Below are 18,902 nucleotides of genomic sequence, written 5' to 3'. Positions count from 1 at the left end.
ACACCCACATGTTCATCTTTATAAAATGATTGTTTGGTATCCAATGCAAAGTTTGTCATGTTGGAAATCTTTGGAAGGCTCATGATGCACTCAGCATTGTTGTTACAGTAATGTTATAGTCATGAAGCTGAAAATGTGTCCTCATGGCTTAAAATAAGCCCTGGCAAAAACTCTCCAAGAGAAGAGAAGCAGTTCACAACTCATCAGGGTATGTATGGGACAAACCCATCCCAGCCTCACAGGAATAAAGGACGCTGGCCTAGGCAGCAACAAAATGATCTGTTGGACTCTCCAGTGAGTCACTCCCCCTTCCTTTGGGCAGTTTGGGACTGCAATGAGGTAATGCTGATCTGATTCTGAAGGTGGGGAAGAAAGAACATGATAAAAAGGAGAGATGTTTGCCATGCTCCTCCTCTCTCTTCTACCCACATCTACAGACTCCACACCAAGTGACTGAAACACTGATCAAAGGGGAGAGCCTGGCTGAAGAGCGACCAGCCAGCCTGTGGTGAGAAACAAAGTTTGTAAGGGCATCGAAAATGTTAAGATCACCTTCCGAAGATATCCAATGCAAAGTTTGTCATGTTGGGTACCACACAACCATTTTACAAAGATTAACATGGGGGGTGTAGGCTGTTCCCCAGAGGTACAGAGCGTCACAACGTATCTTTCTCAAAACAAAAACACCTTACACATTCATTATGTTTCATTCAGTGGCAAGAGAGAGAATGCATGGGGTGAGGAATGGCGGGGAACCCCAATGAAAAGGACAAAAATCCTAGGGGTTTGTTTGTTTGCTTCTGAAACTGAAATCTAAACATCCATTCAGAACTAAATGAATATTTAGTCAGAAATTTCCAGTTTAAGAAAGAAAAGAAATCAGAAAAAAGGTTTTGGTCAATTTTCAAATAAACCCCATATTTTGGTGACAATTATTTTCAGGCAAACTGTAGAGCGGCTCCATTTATTAAAATAAAAGAAAAAAGTAATTAACTAGAGACATGAACAAAAAATTCTTCAGTTGCACTCTGCATGCATTTTCCGAGAGACATCTGACTATTACAAGTAAAAGCATATATTTCTTTTGTTGCCACTTTTTGAAGGCATCTCCTCACAAAATGTTTTGCCTGGGTTACTTTTTAGCTAAAAGTGGGCTCAAACCAAAACCCCAATTTTAGACACTCTTAGATGTCCACATATAAACTTTGCAGAGTTCCCCTAAGTCTAGAATGGGCAAAAGCCAATTCTGAATAACCGCAATCATTGGACAAGTTTGGCTCCAATGCCAGGCACAAATTCTACAGCTCAGTTCCATCTCTGTTCATACTCATCCTGAACAAACAGTAGGTCATCCTAGTCCTCAGCTGCCATCTCAACATTACTTAGAGTCTCCTCTCAGAAACATGGAAGTCACAGGCTAAAAAGGTAATAAGCAACAGGATACCAGGTTTCATACTCATTTACTTTCATAATTCAGAGAGCAAACAGCTGACCTATTTGGGGTTTCCTGTTTGGCCAGCTGGCTTACAGTGTTAGGGAAAAAAATACTGTAAAATCCCTGCAACAGTGCTGCGTTCATTTCCAGAGATTGGGGTGGAGAATTGGGAGCCACACCTCTAAGCCATTCCTGATATGTTATACAGGAACATACTGCAGCAGGGGTAATATGAGTGTTGTAAATATGCCTTTACATATTGGAGAGTGCTCTATAGCAAGTGCAATTAGTGGCAGCAGCTTCCCACACACCAAATTTAAGGCATATCTTACTGGTATTTTCCCTCGATTAAAAATTAAGAAAGGAAAAACTACATTCTAAGCCATAATGATGCAAGTGGATTTATCTCACTTGCAGATAGGAATCTTGTGCTGCTCCCTGTGGCAAACGCACAGTAATTAGGTTAGGTAAGAAAAGAAAGAAAAAAAAAATGAAACCATATAAGCCCAGAGAAGCAAGCATGAGACACACCAGAGGGTAGTTGTGGATCATTTCACTTAAATCATGTGTTCGACAACAAGTAGTAAAGAAATCTGTGGGATATTTACGCCCATTATATATGTGGATAGGGATAGAGGAAGGTCTTTTGGCACAGTTCCTCTGAGTACTATTTAGGGCTCCAGCTTGTTCTCTGATATACAGTGCATCAGACACCATGTGTGGTGTACTCCAGTGCAGGAACTGATTCCTCATGGTGCAGACATGAGACCCCCATTGGGGAGAGCTGGGGGTGGGAAGGCGAGTGCCTTGTTTATTTTTAGAGCCTAACAAGGCAAAACATAAGGAAGAGCAATTTTGAAGGCTTGATAGTTTGGCTGAATGATCTTATGGACATTATTTTTATAAACATGTGAGGAGAACACAGTATTGTGGGGGTAGCATACAAGGTATATTAGCATGAGTCTGAGTTAGATATGCGAATCAGATCGAGCACTGAGATGCCCTTTATACTAAACCACATAGTCATCATTTCACCTCTGCATGAAGCAAGCTTTACAGAAAAACCCAGTGTTAAATTATTACTCATGGTTTGCCTTATCTGGACGTTCCCCTACTAAGGTCAGGGTACAGAAAGATTAAGCGCTTTGCCCAAGACCTTAAAAAAAAAAAATCCATCCTTCATCTGTAAGTGTTACTGTGACCATTACTCATCTCGGTATGCAAAACCAGCTGGACTGGCCTCAGAAGGAAAGGAAGTTTGTCAACAACACAGTCTTTGTTGTTTTTCTATACATAACTCCATGATGTTAAGATCTGATCTCTCAAGACCTTCCAAGTGTATAAGGCAAGTGCTATATGTCCCATTGGAAAGCATGTAAATCTCTCCACTGTTGTGGGGGCAGAAGGAGAGAGCTGGCAAGGATCTCCAGGGTCACTTATTCCCTCTTCCCCAGCAACTCTCTTTTCCACTACCTCCATCTATGTTTTATCTGGTCTTTGAACACACTTCTGAAAAAAGTTACCATATTGCTTATGTATATTACTTACGAGAGGATTCTGGGTACCAATTTCTCATGGCCTTAGCTGGGAGCCCAATGATGAACTCTGGGTGCAGGAGAAACAACAGAGCTAGATGCTGACAGAGATGATCTGGCAATCTTGATCCGGCAAAACTGCTCTTTTAGCTTAAAAACAAGAGAAACCGCTGGAATTTGGAACTGCAGTTCCAGACCGAGCAACGCAGTTTCCTTCTACTAATGGAGCCCATACTCTGCCCTGTTTGGAAGCTGATCCTCTGAAGCCTGCTGTTTAATAGGTATAGTTTGTTACTGTATCAAATACCTAGACATACATGCATTATAAGGAATCCAGATTCCACGGTAATGGATGCCTTAAAATGCTAATAATGAATAATCATCATACCCCAATATAGAAATTAAGGAAGTCTCTTCCTCAGTCTAAAATGACACACACAGAAGGTGCATTGGGAGACCCAGAGCTGTAAAAACAAAAAACAAACCAAAACAAATAACTAAAAGTTATCCTACACACACCTAACTCATTTCATCTCTCATGGAACGTTGATGTGGACAGAGCATAAAATCGGTAAGGAGAGATTTGAATCGAAGATGCACAGAGTTTTGGAGGTCATAGCTTGTGACAGGGAAGCAGGCACAAAGACAGTAGTGGCAGAGATAAGTAAGGAAGGTTGTAAGGCTGGCATGATTGGCAGAACAAATCACTTTGAGAATGATGACACAAGATCTAAGATATAGACCCAAGCAGAGTTAGGCGGCACATGCATGTAAGAATGAGAAGTTTCACCTTGATAGGGTGGATGTTGAGGAGGAGAGAAGACATGACCCGATCAAGCAGTAAGGAAGACTGTTTTGATCACCGCATACGCACAGAGAAATTAGATAAAAACAAATACTCTTGCTGGAAGGTTGCAACATAAAACACTGCTTTATTTCTTAGACTTCAGAACAAACACACAAGAACAAAAAACAGAAAGACAAAACAGGCTGCTCTCTAAGGTAGCCAAGCACAGCTCACCTCACCTTGCTACTTTCAGAAGGACTTGGATCACATGCTTGCTTTGCTACAGAGCCCTCTAGCTGGCAAGCAAGAGCTAGAGACTGCCCCTGCTTGCCCCTTCACTTACGCCCCCACCCCACCCCACCCCCGATTGATAGCTTGCAATGCCAACATAGTTCTCAATGCACCTCAAAGATCGTTTCAGTAGCAGCATTGGAGTGGCTTGGAAGATGTAGTTAAAGTGGAAGATAGAGATTGTGAAAAATTGGTTGGACAAACTGGCATTTTATTTTTTAAAGGAAAATCCTGTTTCTTTCTAAATTCGCTGGTTTTGCCAGGGTCATTCCCTATTTCTTTCCTCTGCTTCCCCCCCTTTTAGGGGCAAAATGAAAAAATGAAGGGGGGTGGGAAGAGAGGAAGAGGAAAGTTAGGTGAAATAAAAAAACAATTTTCCCCCCCACTGGAAAGTTTCCAAGGAAACTTCAGAAAAAGCAAGATGTTTTACAAAACTGTCAAGAAAAAAAAAATATATATATATATATACCTACCATTTTTCAACCAGCTCTACTAGGAGATAATGAGAGCATAGACCACACCCTAGCCATCAGCATAAATATCTTAGGATCATAGAAATGTAAGGCTGGAAGTGACCTCAAGAGGTCATCAAGTCCACCCTCCTGCACTGAAGAGGGATTAAACATAAAATGGAAGGGGTACATTTTTTATTTGTGGTGGAAGAAAAAAAAAAAAGAGTGGCAAGATTTGGACACAGCCTGAATGTACGGGGAGTCATATGAACCCCATGTTGCAAGCCTGAGTGATGGGAGAATTGTGGCGTTTCCAGTGGCAATGGACAAAGGCAGAAATGGAGAGGATTCAAGAGGAAAAACAGCTACTTTGAAGTCGAGCTGCTGGCAAGTCAGACAAGAAGATGTGTCAGAGAGACAGTATTAAGTGTGGGACTGAACAGCCTGGAAAGGTAGAGGTTTGTCACCAGCATAAAGGGTATTGTTAAAACCACATGGTGTCTCCCAGGGATAAGGTCTCAGATGGAAATAGAGAGAATCTAGGTGGGGTTCTTTTGAGGTTGAGGAGGAGGAGTAGGGTGCAAGGCAGAAATAAGAGTCGTAAAAGGAAGTGCCGAACAAAGATGGTCAGAATGATAATGATAGGCACAGAACCAAGGGAAAGCATAACACAAAGGAAGAGGCAAAGATATACAGTACTGTAAGCTGAAGAAAGGTCAGAGGGAGACAGTGGGGCAGAACACCCCAAAAAATAAATCAAGCCAGGAAGAAGTCATTTATGATGAGAGCAGTATCAGTGGAGAAGAGAAGGTGGAAACCACGTTGGAATAGATGCTAGGGTGAGTTAGAGAAGGGGAAATGGGTCAATAAGACTTTTTCCTGAGGCTGTGGGACTCTAGAGTAGGTTCAGGCAGGAGAACAAGGAGACGATGTGGCAAGTGAGGCACTTTTCAGCAAGTGGCAGTGAGGGGAGGATAGTAGTTGGGATGGACAAGAGGAGACAGTGAGGAAATTCAGAGCTAATGACAAGGATGAAGGCAGAAAAGGAGATGCTGGAAGAGGGAACATGCTCAAAGAGGATCATTAGAGATCTATCCAATCTACTTCTCCAAGACGACAGCAAGATCCTGAGTTCTGTCTGTTTTCCAAGCTGACCAGTTCTAGTCTTTTAAATCTTTCCTCATATGGAAGCTGTTCCATACCCCTCATCATTTTTATTGCCCACACCAGAGTCTGAAGATCCAACTCTAATATATCTTTTTGAAATGGGGCAACCAGAACTGCACCGAGTATTCAAGATGTGGGCATACCATGGATTTATGCAATGGCATTATGATATTTACTATCTATTCCTTTCCTAATGGCTCCTAACATAAGAGGGCAGTGATCAATTGTTCTCCATGTCCACTGAAGATAGGACAAGAAATAAATGGCTAAAACTGAAGCAAAGGAGATCTGTGTTAGGTATTAGGGAAAGCTTTCTAAATAAAAGGATAGATTAGCCAAACACTGGAATAGGCTTCCAAGGCTGGCTGTGGAAGAACCGGTTAGACAAACAGCTGTCAGGGAATCTCTAGGTATACTTGGTCCTGCCTTTGTGCAGGGGGTTGAATTATATGACTACTAGAGGTCCTTTCCAGACCTACATTTCTATTATTTTCTTCCCTGATTGGATTAACAAATGGTGGATAGAAAGAATGTGGTGCAAATTATTATTAATGCAAGATTCTCTTTCAACCAAAATTCTGCAGTATTTGTTTAAAGTTAACTGGTTTTGGTGACCATTCCTGCCAATGATACTGTTTTCTGGTACATTTGTGTTGAGTGAACTCTTTCATCCAGGTAAGCCTTTCATTGCTTAAATACAGGATCAGTTAGGGTGAGGACTCCCAGTTCTCTCTCTAATGCCTAGGCCTCAGATGCACGACAGAACCCCCTTCAAAACCTACCCTCAATTTTCACAATGAGATTATGTATCCAGATGCTTTTTGAAGCAAACAAGGAAGTTTAGAAGTGGACTAGAAAGAATGTTGGAAAAATAGTGGAGCTAGTGAAAAAATGGCGGCGGGGGTGGGACGTGTTAGATTTTCCATGTGTTGTGATGTATATATTGTAATACACTATAGGCCATATGGACCTAGTATAAATGCTGTATGCTTGATATGAGCATGCGAATTGCGTGTTGGCAACTGAAGCAAGGATTTAAGGTTATGAGTGATCAAGTCCATAAGAGGAAATGGAATGTCTTGGATTATGGCAGCCTGCAAGTAACTGCTGTCCTGGAGTTATGGATGAAAGGCTTAGTAAGACGACAAAGAGCTAATGATGCAATGGACTGGTCTATAAAAAAAGTTTGCTTGCTATAGTTGAAGCTGGAGTCAGACACTGACCCAGAGCCCAGAAAAAGAAAAGTGTGTGTAACGTGTGCCTTGTGATCAGACTGAATTTTGACTGGCCATCGGGATTTCCTTTGGATCCTCAGACTCTGGTGTTGTATGAATGTGAAGTGAGTGGGCTTTATATTATAATCAATAAAAATATTTAGTGTCCAGTATCTGCCTGCTCCCCCACCCCATAGGGAGGTCTCTAACAGAGACTAACACATGGACACTTAGTTTTTTGGTCCGTTTCAACAAGCAGCTGTCAACTAGTTGTGAAACACTCACACTCAAAACTCTGCACTGACATGCAAAATATCAGAAGTCTTCTGCATCCAAGAGGTGTTTTCTGAATCTGAATTGCTTGACAGATCCAGCATTGTAGGTCTGAACTCTGAGATGTGTGCGATAGGGAACAGCTCCGCTTCGACAGGGAGGTGGACTGGCTGACCTACAAAGCTATTTCTGTCTTTAGTGTCGACACATTCAAACCCAGGAGTCACTAGCAAAAAAAAAAGTTTAAGTCTGCCTGCTGCTGCGAAGGTATAACAAACCAGGGCTTCTTGCTCTGCTGTTTATTCTGTGGAATAGTCCCTCACTCCCGATCGGAGAGAAGGACCTCCTGCTGAATTGCCACAGATCGTGACTTTTGGCGGGGGGGGGGGGGCTGCTTGGGGCGGCAAAACCCCTGGAGCCAGTCCTGCAACCTGTGGGACAGACAGCCCTCATCCTTTGTTAAATATATAGATGTTCACCTATTGAGTGATGCTGCCAACTTGTTTGACTTAAATTATACCCCACTAGCAAATCAAGTTAGAGATGATTTGAGTAAATCTGCCTTCTAAAACAAAAGCGGATTTTCTCCATGCTCAGTCATTTGTGGGATTAAATGTGTCTAATGAGTTCCTATGTGCACAGTGTTTTTGTTTTCATGGATACTACAGCTGGATGAATTATTCATTTTATTTAAAAAAAATGTATATTTAGCCTTTTTCCCTCCAATTCACAAATCAAGCATCTGTCAAAGTCAGGGTTTTGTTACTCAAAGATTCACCGATTGCTCACTCATACCAGTAATGGACATGTCTACACTGAGGGCAGCATAAAACTTTCTTGCCCATGGCAGGAGATCCAGGAGGAATTCTTCCCTTGAACTCCCCTGCACACTGTGTGAGCTTACTTGCAGCTACATCGGGGGCGCTGCTGGCTAGTGTATGGGGGAAGTGGAAGGGGCCATGGTCCTGGTCCCACCTCATTGTCATTCCTTCCCACCTCCTTCGATTGCCATCCCTTCCCAAGACAATCATGCACTGCTGCTGTGCGGAGGCACATGGAGAGCAATAGATCCCAGTACCCACCTCACAGCTGCATGTCACCAGGGCAGGGATAATTTATGCAAGAAGTTATTGAAGCACCAGGTTGTTCATATTGTCTACTGTTTTTTTGTGACATGACTTAGGTCACCAATCACATATCACATGATCATTGAATTCAAGAATAGAAACAAGTTTTTTTTAACATGAGAACAATCAACAGCCAAGAGCATGTAATGCACTTGGTATAGGAATTTTCAAAATAATAATTTGTGCGATTTCTAGAATTCTCAGACATTCCCCCTCCCCCACCCCCCCCCACTCCCCGCCCATACCAGTATTTCAGTGTTCATGTCGCGCTCTCTGTCAGCTCCTGGGACAGGGAAACTAATGATCCAATCAGGGAAAGAAATTCGGTGATGAATCCTGGTCACATGCCACCGGAGGCATGCTGCACATATACTAAGAAGTAGACCAAAGGAACTGGCCCCACAAATGCCAGCAGCCAGACACATAGCTTTGATTGGTGAAAGGGTGTGCAATATTTTTTTGAATTGCTTGCTCAGCCCCAAAGGATACCATATAGGCATGAGACAGTACTAAGCTAGGATATTGTATCACACTTTTGGGTATAAGCCAATCTCCAGTTTCTGGGACCTCGGTGAAAGGTTTCTCCTGAGTCAGGTTAGCCTAGAGTTACCTTCTGCAGGGTTTCCTCTGAAGTAAAGGGTACTGGCCACTGTCTGAGACTAGACAGACTGCCAATCTGATCCATTGCCAATTCCTGTCACCATGCTCCCCTCTCCTACATTAGGCATGCCTAGGGGGAAAAAATTAATATACTAACCCTGGGCTCAGAGACCATGCTAATGGTCCATGACCGTAAAGGAATTAGCTATTGAAGATGAGTGCTGTTATGAATAAGAAACCTCCAACAATGATATGTATTAAGGGACAAACCCCACCTTTTGTCCTCAGATGCAGAAGACATTGCCCATGGGATGGCTGGATTTGAGGTGTCAATGGAGGAGTTTTACACCTTTTGCACTCCATGGTGTCGTGCACCCTGCGCTACATTCTGAAAGGACCAACTACAAAATGAAGTCAGCAGCTACTATCTTGCAGAGGGCTTTCTGCAGCAGAATCTTATGCCAGTGAAGTTCCATGTTGACCCTGATGATGTGAACTGTTTAGTGTATGAGCCATTAACAATGATTTGCTTTGAGGTCAAGGGAAGCTTTCGGTCAGCGCAGAAATGGAGGCAGACTGGAGAAAAGACAAAAAACCACTAACTACAAAGCTATGAATTATAAGAGATTCCTAACAGAGTTATGACAAACTCAGCTGTTTCTCTCCGCTGGGATCCATGTAAACAGCTTCTTTAAATCCAGTCCATACTGCGTTCCCTTCAGTGAGCCGAGAGCTCCAACGAACACAAAAATCTCTAAAGGAAAACTCCACCAGTCAATAAGTTTCATATCATTTATCATCAACTGATGACTCTGTCCTGGTGCCAAAAAGAAATCAGACAGCATCTGTTTTCCACACCCAGCAGAGTTTAGAGAAAAGATGGCAGAAATTTCATGAACATGCTGCTGTGGCATCTGAATTCAATCCTGAAAACCCAGTCCTGGTTTGTCCATCTAAATGCTGCATTCTGGAGAAATCCCTAAATAGAACTGGGCCGAACTCTTCCTCCCATTTCCAGGCACTTCACACACAACAGTGTTCAGTCTCCTAACACGACTCATCAATCTCATGGGAGCAAGGAGGGTGGAAGAGAGAGACCTTCATTAATCGAACTAGAGAAAGTGACACAGAGAAGCTAAGTGACTTGTCAAGGTCATACACTGGATCAATGGCAGACTAACTTCCAGTCCACTGCTGTAATAACTGGACCACATTTCCTGGGTTGCCATTCTTTGGCCGTTCATCAACTAAGAGATTCATCACCCAGTGGTTACACTGGAATCTCTCAGGAGTAGAGCACCAAATTTTGTTTGAATTCACCAGGGAGGACACAGGCACAACAGGAGAAGCTGAAATTAGTTCAAGGATTCTCTAACTGGGGGTCGGGAGTTGGGACCCCTCAAGGGGTCACGATGTTATTACATGGGGATTGACTAGCTGTCAACCGCCACCCCAAACCCCGCTATGCCTCCAGTATTTATAATGGTGTTTTAAAAATATTTAGAAGTGTTTTTAATTTATGGGGGAGGGGTCGCACTCAGAGTCTAGCTGTGTCAAAAGAGGTCACCAGTAAAAAAGTTTGAGAGCCACTGTTAGAACAGTTCCATCTCACTCAAAGGTCCACACATTACTTGCAGTATAAGACATTCAGATCATCCACTGAGAATAAGATACTCAGACTTTTGATCCATAGTTCATTTATTTTGGCACTATTAATTCATCTCTATTAACGTATGGCATCCACCACTCTAATCTATCTTAAGAGAAGTTTCTTGAAGTAGAGTTTGTATTGTCTTATCAAAATGCTGTGCTGGCAGTCTCTGAACATGAGTTTCTGCCAGTATTTTCCAAATTCTGTGATGCACTACAGTAGATTTGCAAAGCTATAGAAAAGCAGGTAGCATTTTGCAGAGGCGACATTTAGAGCCAAGATGATTTTTTTCCATCTTTCTGGTGAAAAGACCAGGCAAGGTCCCTCATGACACATACAAAATTCAAATGGCTACATGCCTTCTCTTTTAATCAGATTACTTTCCTATATTTTTGCAGCAAATATTGAGACGCCTACTGAACATCTGTCAGGGCAATTTTCTTATTCCGCTACTGAATTCTAGAGTTTGGGTATTTTTTTGTTTTGTTTTAAACCACATGCTGATAACGGGGTTGTCATAAAAAGATAGCTAAGAGTTAATGTCTCTTTCACCTGGAAAGGAGTAACCTGAAACACCTGACCAGAGGACCAATCAGGAAATAAGACTTTTTCAAATCTGGGTGGAGGGAAGTTTGTGAGTGAGTCCTTTGTTCTTGTCTTGTGCCTGTCTCTCTCTCGGCTACGAGAGGATTTCTGTCTCTTGCTTTCTAATCTTCTGTTTCCAAGTTGTAAGTACAAATATAGTAAGGCAGTAAGGTTTATATTGTTTTCTTTTATATTTACCTGGGTATAGTTGCTGGAGTGTTTTGAATTGTATTATTTTTGAATAAGGCTGTTTATTCATATTTCTTTTAAGCAATTGACCCTGTATTTGTCACCTTAATACAGAGAGACCATTTTTATGTACTTTTTCTTTCTTTTTAAGACCTGTTGGAGTTTTTCTTTAGTGGGGAACTCCAGGGAATTGAGTCTGTGCTCACCAGGGAATTGGTGGGAGGAAGAAGTCAGGGGGAAATCTGTGTGTGTTAGATTTACTAGCCTGACTTTGCATACCCTCCGGGTGAAGAGGGAAGTGCTTGTGTTTCCAGGACTGGGAACGGGGAGGGTGGAGTCCCTCTGTTTAGATTCATGGAGCTTGCTTCTGTGTATCTCTCCAGGAACCCAGGGAGGGAACACCTGGAGGGGGGAAGGGAAATGGTTTATTCCCCTTTGTTGTGAGACTCAAGGAATTTGGGTCTTGGGGCCCCCAGGGAAGGTTTTTGGGGGGACCAGAGTGCCCCAAAACATTCTAATTTTTTGGGTGGTGGCAGCTTTACCAGGTCCAAGCTGGTAACTAAGCTTGGAGGTTTTCATGCTAACCCCCATATTTTGGATGCTAAGGTCCAAATCTGGGAATAGGTTATGACAGGGGTTACTAGTTAAAAATAAGATACTGATGCATTTTGGCATCTATTTCCTTCTCAGAATTCTATATTGCAATGTTGTCATCACTTAAAATTCCATCACTTCCATTGATCCAGTGACCAGATGACATTAACAAGCAGCACAAATCTGCACAGAGCAATTAGAAAATGCAGAAACAAAATTAATGCAAAGAAGTTCATTATCAGTGACATCAAACCAGCACTGTGTAGACAAATTCTCTTGTTTCTCTGACACTAGGCAGACATGCTTATAACTGCAATGATGCCTTCTGTTTCACCTGCTGATCCAGCTAAAGTCTCCAGGAACTAAATGAATTTCCGACTTAATTACACAAGGCCAGATCCTGTTGGGCTTCATTCTATCCTTTGCCTTAAATGGGAGTTTGCCTGAGAAAAGACTGAAGAAACTGTTCCTTAAAGGCACTTTACTGACAAGGGGAATGAAATGAAGCAGCCCTGCACTCATTCAATTGTACCCAGCCACAGTTGCACCCTTCCACCTTTGTACACCTTAGTTGGGCTTAATCTCTCATCCTAAACTTGCTATGTCACCCTCTGTGCCTCAGTTCCCCACCTACAAAAATTGGGAAAAAAAAATCACCATTCATCTGTGAGCGAAAATTAACAGACACTTGCAACATTCTTGGAAAGTGTTACCCAGAATTGCAATATTTCCCACCGTATGAAATTAACATGTTTCATGTTATCCTCAAATCCATTTGAAAACAATTTCTCTCTTGCTGTCAATTGCATGAAAGACTCTGCTGTGCTTTCATCATAAACAAAACTGCAGATAGTTTCCTTCTTCGATACAGAGATATTAATTGCCCTGTGAGTTGATAATGCCATCTGCTTGCTGGGAGAACAATCCAAAGCCCATTGCAGTCACTGGAAAGACTCCTGTTGAACTCATTGGCTCTGCCTCAGCAGAACTGAATGAACGTTAAGTAAAGACAATAACGCAATGTACATGAAACAAGGCGATGATCAGGGTGTCTGGGGCTTTGGCATTGCCTGGGCCACATTTTGAGAGAGATATCCAGAAGCCCTTGCATTAGTGATCATGTGATTACGCCCTCCACCCCCCCACACACACTCTCATGGTCACACATCTCTACAGTAACTACATCAGTTCCTTACAGACAAAAAGTATTAATGAATTTTAGCTTCTTTTAATAGCATTTTAGGAACTGGAGACAAAGAGGAAGAGCCAATACTAGAGGATCATCCCACTCTGCATAGCCTACCAGCAAGTACTCCATAGACCACATTTTGAGCATCAGTGATCTACCCAATGGGTCTTTTTAAGTTTATCATTTATGATCCCATGAAAATCAATTAGCCTATGGCAAACCTGCTGCTTTTCTCGCTGTTGACCAACAGGCACCATTTTCTCATTTAAACGAGTGTAAATCCTGACTAACCCCAAAGGTTCCAAATAGCCAGAGCTGGAGTCGCTACTGACTTTATCACATTGAAATCTATCCATCTCCAGTGACGTCAACGTAGTTCCTCTTGATTCAGGGTAGTGCAAACAGAGATTGGAGTCAGACCCATCGTGTCTATTGCCTAAACGATTCCTTTGTCCAATAAATCATACTTGGTCTGTCATGTCGGTTTCTATGACCAACTCTCATCTTGCATGCTTCATTCAACTCTTTGTCTGGCCATGAGCCACAATAAGTATTTCACTGAAGAAAAAGAAATGTAGAGACATAATCTCCTCATATAAAACCTGATCCTGCTCCACTACAGTCAATGAGAGTTTTACCATTGACTTCACCAGGAGCAGGATCTGTTCTATAGGAGGGAATTTAAGGGCTTGATCCTGAGAGGTGCTGAACATTCACAGCTTTGATTGGGTGTTGTAAATGGGATTTCAGTGGAATTTCTCAGAATCAGGCCCTAAATGCTAGTGGATTGGCTCTGTTGAGTCTGTGTATACAGGGGTGGGAAAGGGATTGTAATGGAAACATGGCATTAGTTAAAGAATAGCTCTCCCTCCCCCCATGGGACTTTGGGAGATGCCTCCTCTCTAAGGCCTGGTCTACACTGGGAGGGGAGAGGCAGAAATCGATCTAAGATACGCAACTTCAGCTACGAGAATAGCGTAGCTGAAGTCGACGTATCTTACTTCATGTCCTTGAGGCACGGGGTCGATGGCCACCGCTGCCCTGTTGACTCCCCTTCTGCCTCTTGCCCTGGTGGAGTTCCAGAGTTTGAGGATTGATTTACCACATCTAGAGGAGATGTGATACATTGATCCCCGATAGATCGATCACTTGCCCATGTGAGAGATGGCAGTCAAGTAAAGTGTACACTTCAGAAGGGGGAGATTGCAAAAAAATAATAGAATGTGCGGTATTTTAACTCTGAAGGAGGCAGACACAGCCTGTAAATTGTAGCGGTCAGTATTCTCTTCATAGCTTTAGTTTTCAGTGCTTTACTCATTAGCGTTTCAGAGTAAATGAAGGAGCTGTCCAATGCCCACACTACAAGTTAGCTCCACTTATCTTGAGATGGGAAAAATTAGCATTTCATATATACATATGTATGCACACACATGCTCTCTCTTCCCTATGTTGTGTTATTACTTTTTGTGCCTACTGTAAATATCCTGTATCCAATCACTGACGATTTAGGAATAATTTAGCCACCAACCAGCATCTCAAAACATACAACTTCTTTTTTGTTCAAGATTTAATATATTTTATGCAATTTTCCCCTGTCGGCTGATGAATGTAGAAATTAAAATGTTACAAGACTATGTATGCAACATGGCTTTCAATAGTGTTTGTATCTATTTTCTGGTAATTAATATCACTGGGAGAAATTCTGTTGCTACTGTAGCTATTTAATGTAATAAAGCACTGCAAGGAAGCAAGGTTGAAGAATGTATGGAGTTTTATTAGTATTAGGTAATTCTAACCTCTCTAATGAGGTCTACTGACCCCGGCCCATAGCTTCATTTCAAAGCAGATTCTTTAGCAGTTATTTGTTTAGTTACAGAAATATAGCAGCAGTGGGATCATGAGACAAAAATTCAGAGATGTGAGGTAATTAACTCACCCAATGCCAAGAGCGCTCATTTAAAAAAAAGACAGTTGAAGGCAAGAACATATGCAAAAATACAGAATATAAAAATTTAGCAGTCTCTCAAGTTAAGAATACAAAACCTACAATCCTGTTATATTTGGTATTAAATCAGACTCAGTATCAGAGCTGATTCTTCCTAGTATCAGAGCTGATTCTTCCTACTCCAAACACAGTTCTTATCCACTAAAAACATTGGGCTCCCTGGTCTGTTCTTGTTTATACTAGTGTAAATCAGGAGTGACTCCACTGAAGTTAATGAATTACTCAGGGTAAATAAGATCAGAATCTGGTTCCTTGGCCAAAATGTGCAAGCATGGGAGCCTTAATCCAGGCTTCTAAATCTATATTTTGGCTCCTAAATAGAAGCTGCCCAGTTTTCAGAGGTTACTGGCTACTCACAGTTCCCCCCAACTTCATTACGAGTTTCAGCGCTCAGCACCTCTGAATAGGTGGTCATTTAGGTATCTAAATGTGGATTTAGGAAGCCTAATTCTAGACGCATGGAGATGAACATTTTGACCCACATATAGGTTTTTAACTGTTGTTTCAAGTCCTCCAATGATGTAAAGTAGCTTAATTGCACTAAAGTCACTGGAGCTATAATTTTGTATGTCAGCTGAAAATCTAGTCAGATGTGCCAAGATTTTTCTTTAAGAGGTGAAGAGATTTCAGCCCAGATAAAATTATTGTGATTTGTGTGTGTACAAATTCCCAAGATCAGAATCTTGCCACAAGTCCCCTAGTACCTTATAGCTATTACAGCTTCGCATAGGCTCTTTAGCTTAGTTCCCAGGAAAAGCACTTACAGCCTACTCCAGGCTAATTCACTGGACAATGAATAAGTAAAATCTGTGCAGTATAATAAAACCATTGATCATTAGGCTTTAAAAAGATTGGCTTCTAAATATTTAGGAAGCAGTGTGTATTCAGGGGAAATGTTTATTGGCACTGGGATATTAAACTGTCACCCATGAAATAGTAAAACTCATTAACGCAGAGTTTCCTTTTAAATGTTAGAAATTAACTTTATTACTGTATCAGTAATGGCAAGCCTGAGTCTTAAATCGTCTGCCAGTTAGTATTTGTGGATATTATTAAAACATATTAACCATATTTTAATTGGCTCCAAGAAAAAAAAAATTCTTCCCACCCTAGCATTTTTGTTGTTCATTTAAAAGCAATTGAACAGAAGGGGGAAAACATTCCTATAAATATATTTATGGTGTTTATTGAATTTACTTTTCCCCTATTTATCAAACTATTCTCTTTCTTTAGCTGTGTCAACATGTGATAATATGCCTCTTTTCAGTCTTCCTCCTGCCAACGTATGGACTCTATATGGCAATAGTGTCCTCTAGTGTTCAAAGATATCAGAAATCAGGCAGTATCTTATTCAACCTCACTACAGCAATAATTTCATTTTAGGAGAGAGATTCTTCTACCCTCTCCCTCTTACCTACCTTTATTACAGGAGTCAATTATGTTTACAAAATGGGTTAAAAAACACATCTGGAGGTGTGGATATTAATCAGCTTCTACTTATTTCATGACCTGATTTCTGAAGTCATAAATAGATCTTTGGATTCTGGACTTCTTAAATTCATAACATTGACCTCTATCACTTCCCTAGCAAGAACTTATAAAAATACAATTCAATACCTTCTGGACAAACTCAAGTATCCTTCCTTATGTAGAGTCTTAACATTTCCCACCATTTCTTGTTTCGGCTTTTCACTGCCATCTCTTACTACTATTTATTTATTTTCTATTATTAAGCAGCACAAAAGATCATATTCACCATCTGCATATTCATTACTGCACCAAGGGTTAGAAGACTAAAGAGAGAGAACCCTTAGACCACTCTAAGTTTCCCTTTCACTGTGACACAGCATATCATACCATGCATGCCTCTGAAGGATCATTGTCTGCAATGACAAACACAGCTGGCATAACCTTAGGGCCAAAATAAATAGAAGGGGGGAGTGCTTTGAGGGAAATGATCTTATAGGATTTCTCTCATCTGATAAAAAGGAAATATAAGTCAGACTTGGAAGAGAAAGATCTACCCATTTTTGGATGCTAGGGTAGAAAGCTCTAGGACACTAGCCATCAAACAAGTTTGTTTTAAAGGTGTTATTTAAAAACACAGCACCTTTCAGACTGCAGAATCTTCTGCATTCATCCTTCACACCTATTCACGCGCTGTGAAGGTTTGATTTCAGAACGCAACGGGTTTTTCATATCACTTTAGAAGTCTAGCAGGAGCTGCTGTTTGTGAGGATCAGATATTGCCACCTGGCTATCCTAAAATTTATATCACAGTTAAAACCTTAATGTCCTGTGGGCATGAGCTAGGTAAGAAGAGAGACTAATTTCAGCTGGGGGGGGGCACCTTTAAACATAATGCAAAATCCAAGCTACAAGCTTAGACCCACAGCGGCTCACTATAGGCATCTCTGCGACATCGTCAGTCGCTTGTACAGCGAAACAGCAGCACAAACAGGGAACGAAGCAAAAAATTGATCAAACCCCACTTCAGCCTGAAGCCCCGACAGGCAGGACTGTTGCAAGGAACCTCTCCATCTTACTTGAACTTTGCATTTCAGGCATAACAAACTCCTTAACTAGCCAGCCAGAAAGGTGAGCAAATCAGGGGCTTAGCTAACTTTCCTGGAGGTCATGCCCAATACCCTACAGAGCGGCTTTCCTCCACCCTGGCAAAACACCCAGAAAGCAGCTCATTTGCCTAGGTCTCTGGCATGCCCCTTGCTACTTACAGTTTGTTGCTGCTAATCCCAGATGCCACAGACTGAAGAGCAGCAGAGTCAAACGGCAGGAGAGTTTGGGAGCAGAATCCATTGTCCGCACAGGGCGAGCAGGCTCCCTAATCCCCAATTTCAGATCGCCAGCCGGTCTCTCCTCTGGGTCTGCTGCTCCCCTTCCCTTTGCTCATTGACTTCATCCACCATCCAGACGCCCCAGACGAAGCTGTAACGAGAGAGACACTCCTACAGCAATCGTCTGAAAGGAGCAGCTCCGGGCAAGCGGCGGACCCGTGCAAATCTACCACTGAAATTCACCTTCCGAGCTCACGTTCAGACTCAGCAAACCAGGCGCCGGGCAGCTCCTTATAGGCGACAGGAGCTGCGCGCTCCACCTCCCGCTGCCTGGGAGGACCCTGCTTGCTATCTTCAGGCGTTGATGATCCGCATCAGAGTCACCGTGTAAATCAGCTGCCGGGAGCAGCTCGCTCTCTCTTTTTCCGGGGACTGCTCTTGCCACCCCAGCGAGGAACCAAAACCTCATCTCACCCACCCCAGGGAAGGTGGAGATGGAAAAGCACCCCTTGACTCATCCAGTGCATCTCCCCCACGAAGCTCTATGGGTAGGGAAAAGGGAGTGTGGCTGGAGGAGGGAAGCCGAGGTTATTATGAGTAATGGCGAGCTGCCCAAGAGTGCAAATAAATCCGGACTCATTTCTGGTGCAAAGACCAACAAAAAAAAAAGGGGGAGGGCGGGGGGACAGGGACTCTGCTCCTTCTGTGTCTCTAGGCTAAGCTTCAGCCGCAAGAGCCACTGAAGAGTCTGTTACATTCACATGGCCTGGGTGGTGGGCTGCGCTTCCCAAACTCATTAGGACACCCCGTGTAAACAACCCCGGCTGGAAAGGGAGCGAGGGCCCCGGGTAATCAGTCTGGGTCGGTTACAGGCACGTGGCTAGGTGGGGCTGATTGAACCGGCTGCTTATCCTGTATTAATCCGGTTAGCAAGATTAGTGTTTGCGGTAGCTGCTCGCAGCCTTCCCTAAAAGCAGGGGGAGACCCCCCCCCAAGTGCACAAACGACTAGGG

The 18,902-nt window shown here is 42.4% G+C and overlaps 1 protein-coding gene across 1 annotated transcript in view; it reads right to left on the bottom strand.

Moving 5' to 3' along the window:
- CNTNAP5 (contactin associated protein like 5) overlaps positions 1–18,194 on the bottom strand; it is a 431,022-nt gene extending 412,828 nt beyond the window's left edge. The window contains exon 1 of the mRNA XM_030580503.1: positions 17,830–18,194. Coding sequence (XP_030436363.1) covers positions 17,830–17,911 — 82 coding nt within the window. The 5' untranslated portion in view covers positions 17,912–18,194. The remainder of the gene's footprint in view (positions 1–17,829) is intronic.
- Between the last annotated feature and the right edge of the window lie 708 nt (positions 18,195–18,902).

This window comes from Gopherus evgoodei, chromosome 11 (genome assembly GCF_007399415.2).
Source record: "Gopherus evgoodei ecotype Sinaloan lineage chromosome 11, rGopEvg1_v1.p, whole genome shotgun sequence".
Lineage (NCBI taxonomy): Eukaryota > Metazoa > Chordata > Testudines > Testudinidae > Gopherus > Gopherus evgoodei.
The sequence above is the reverse complement of the archived record's forward strand: the minus strand, read 5'-3'. Positions and strand labels throughout refer to the sequence as shown.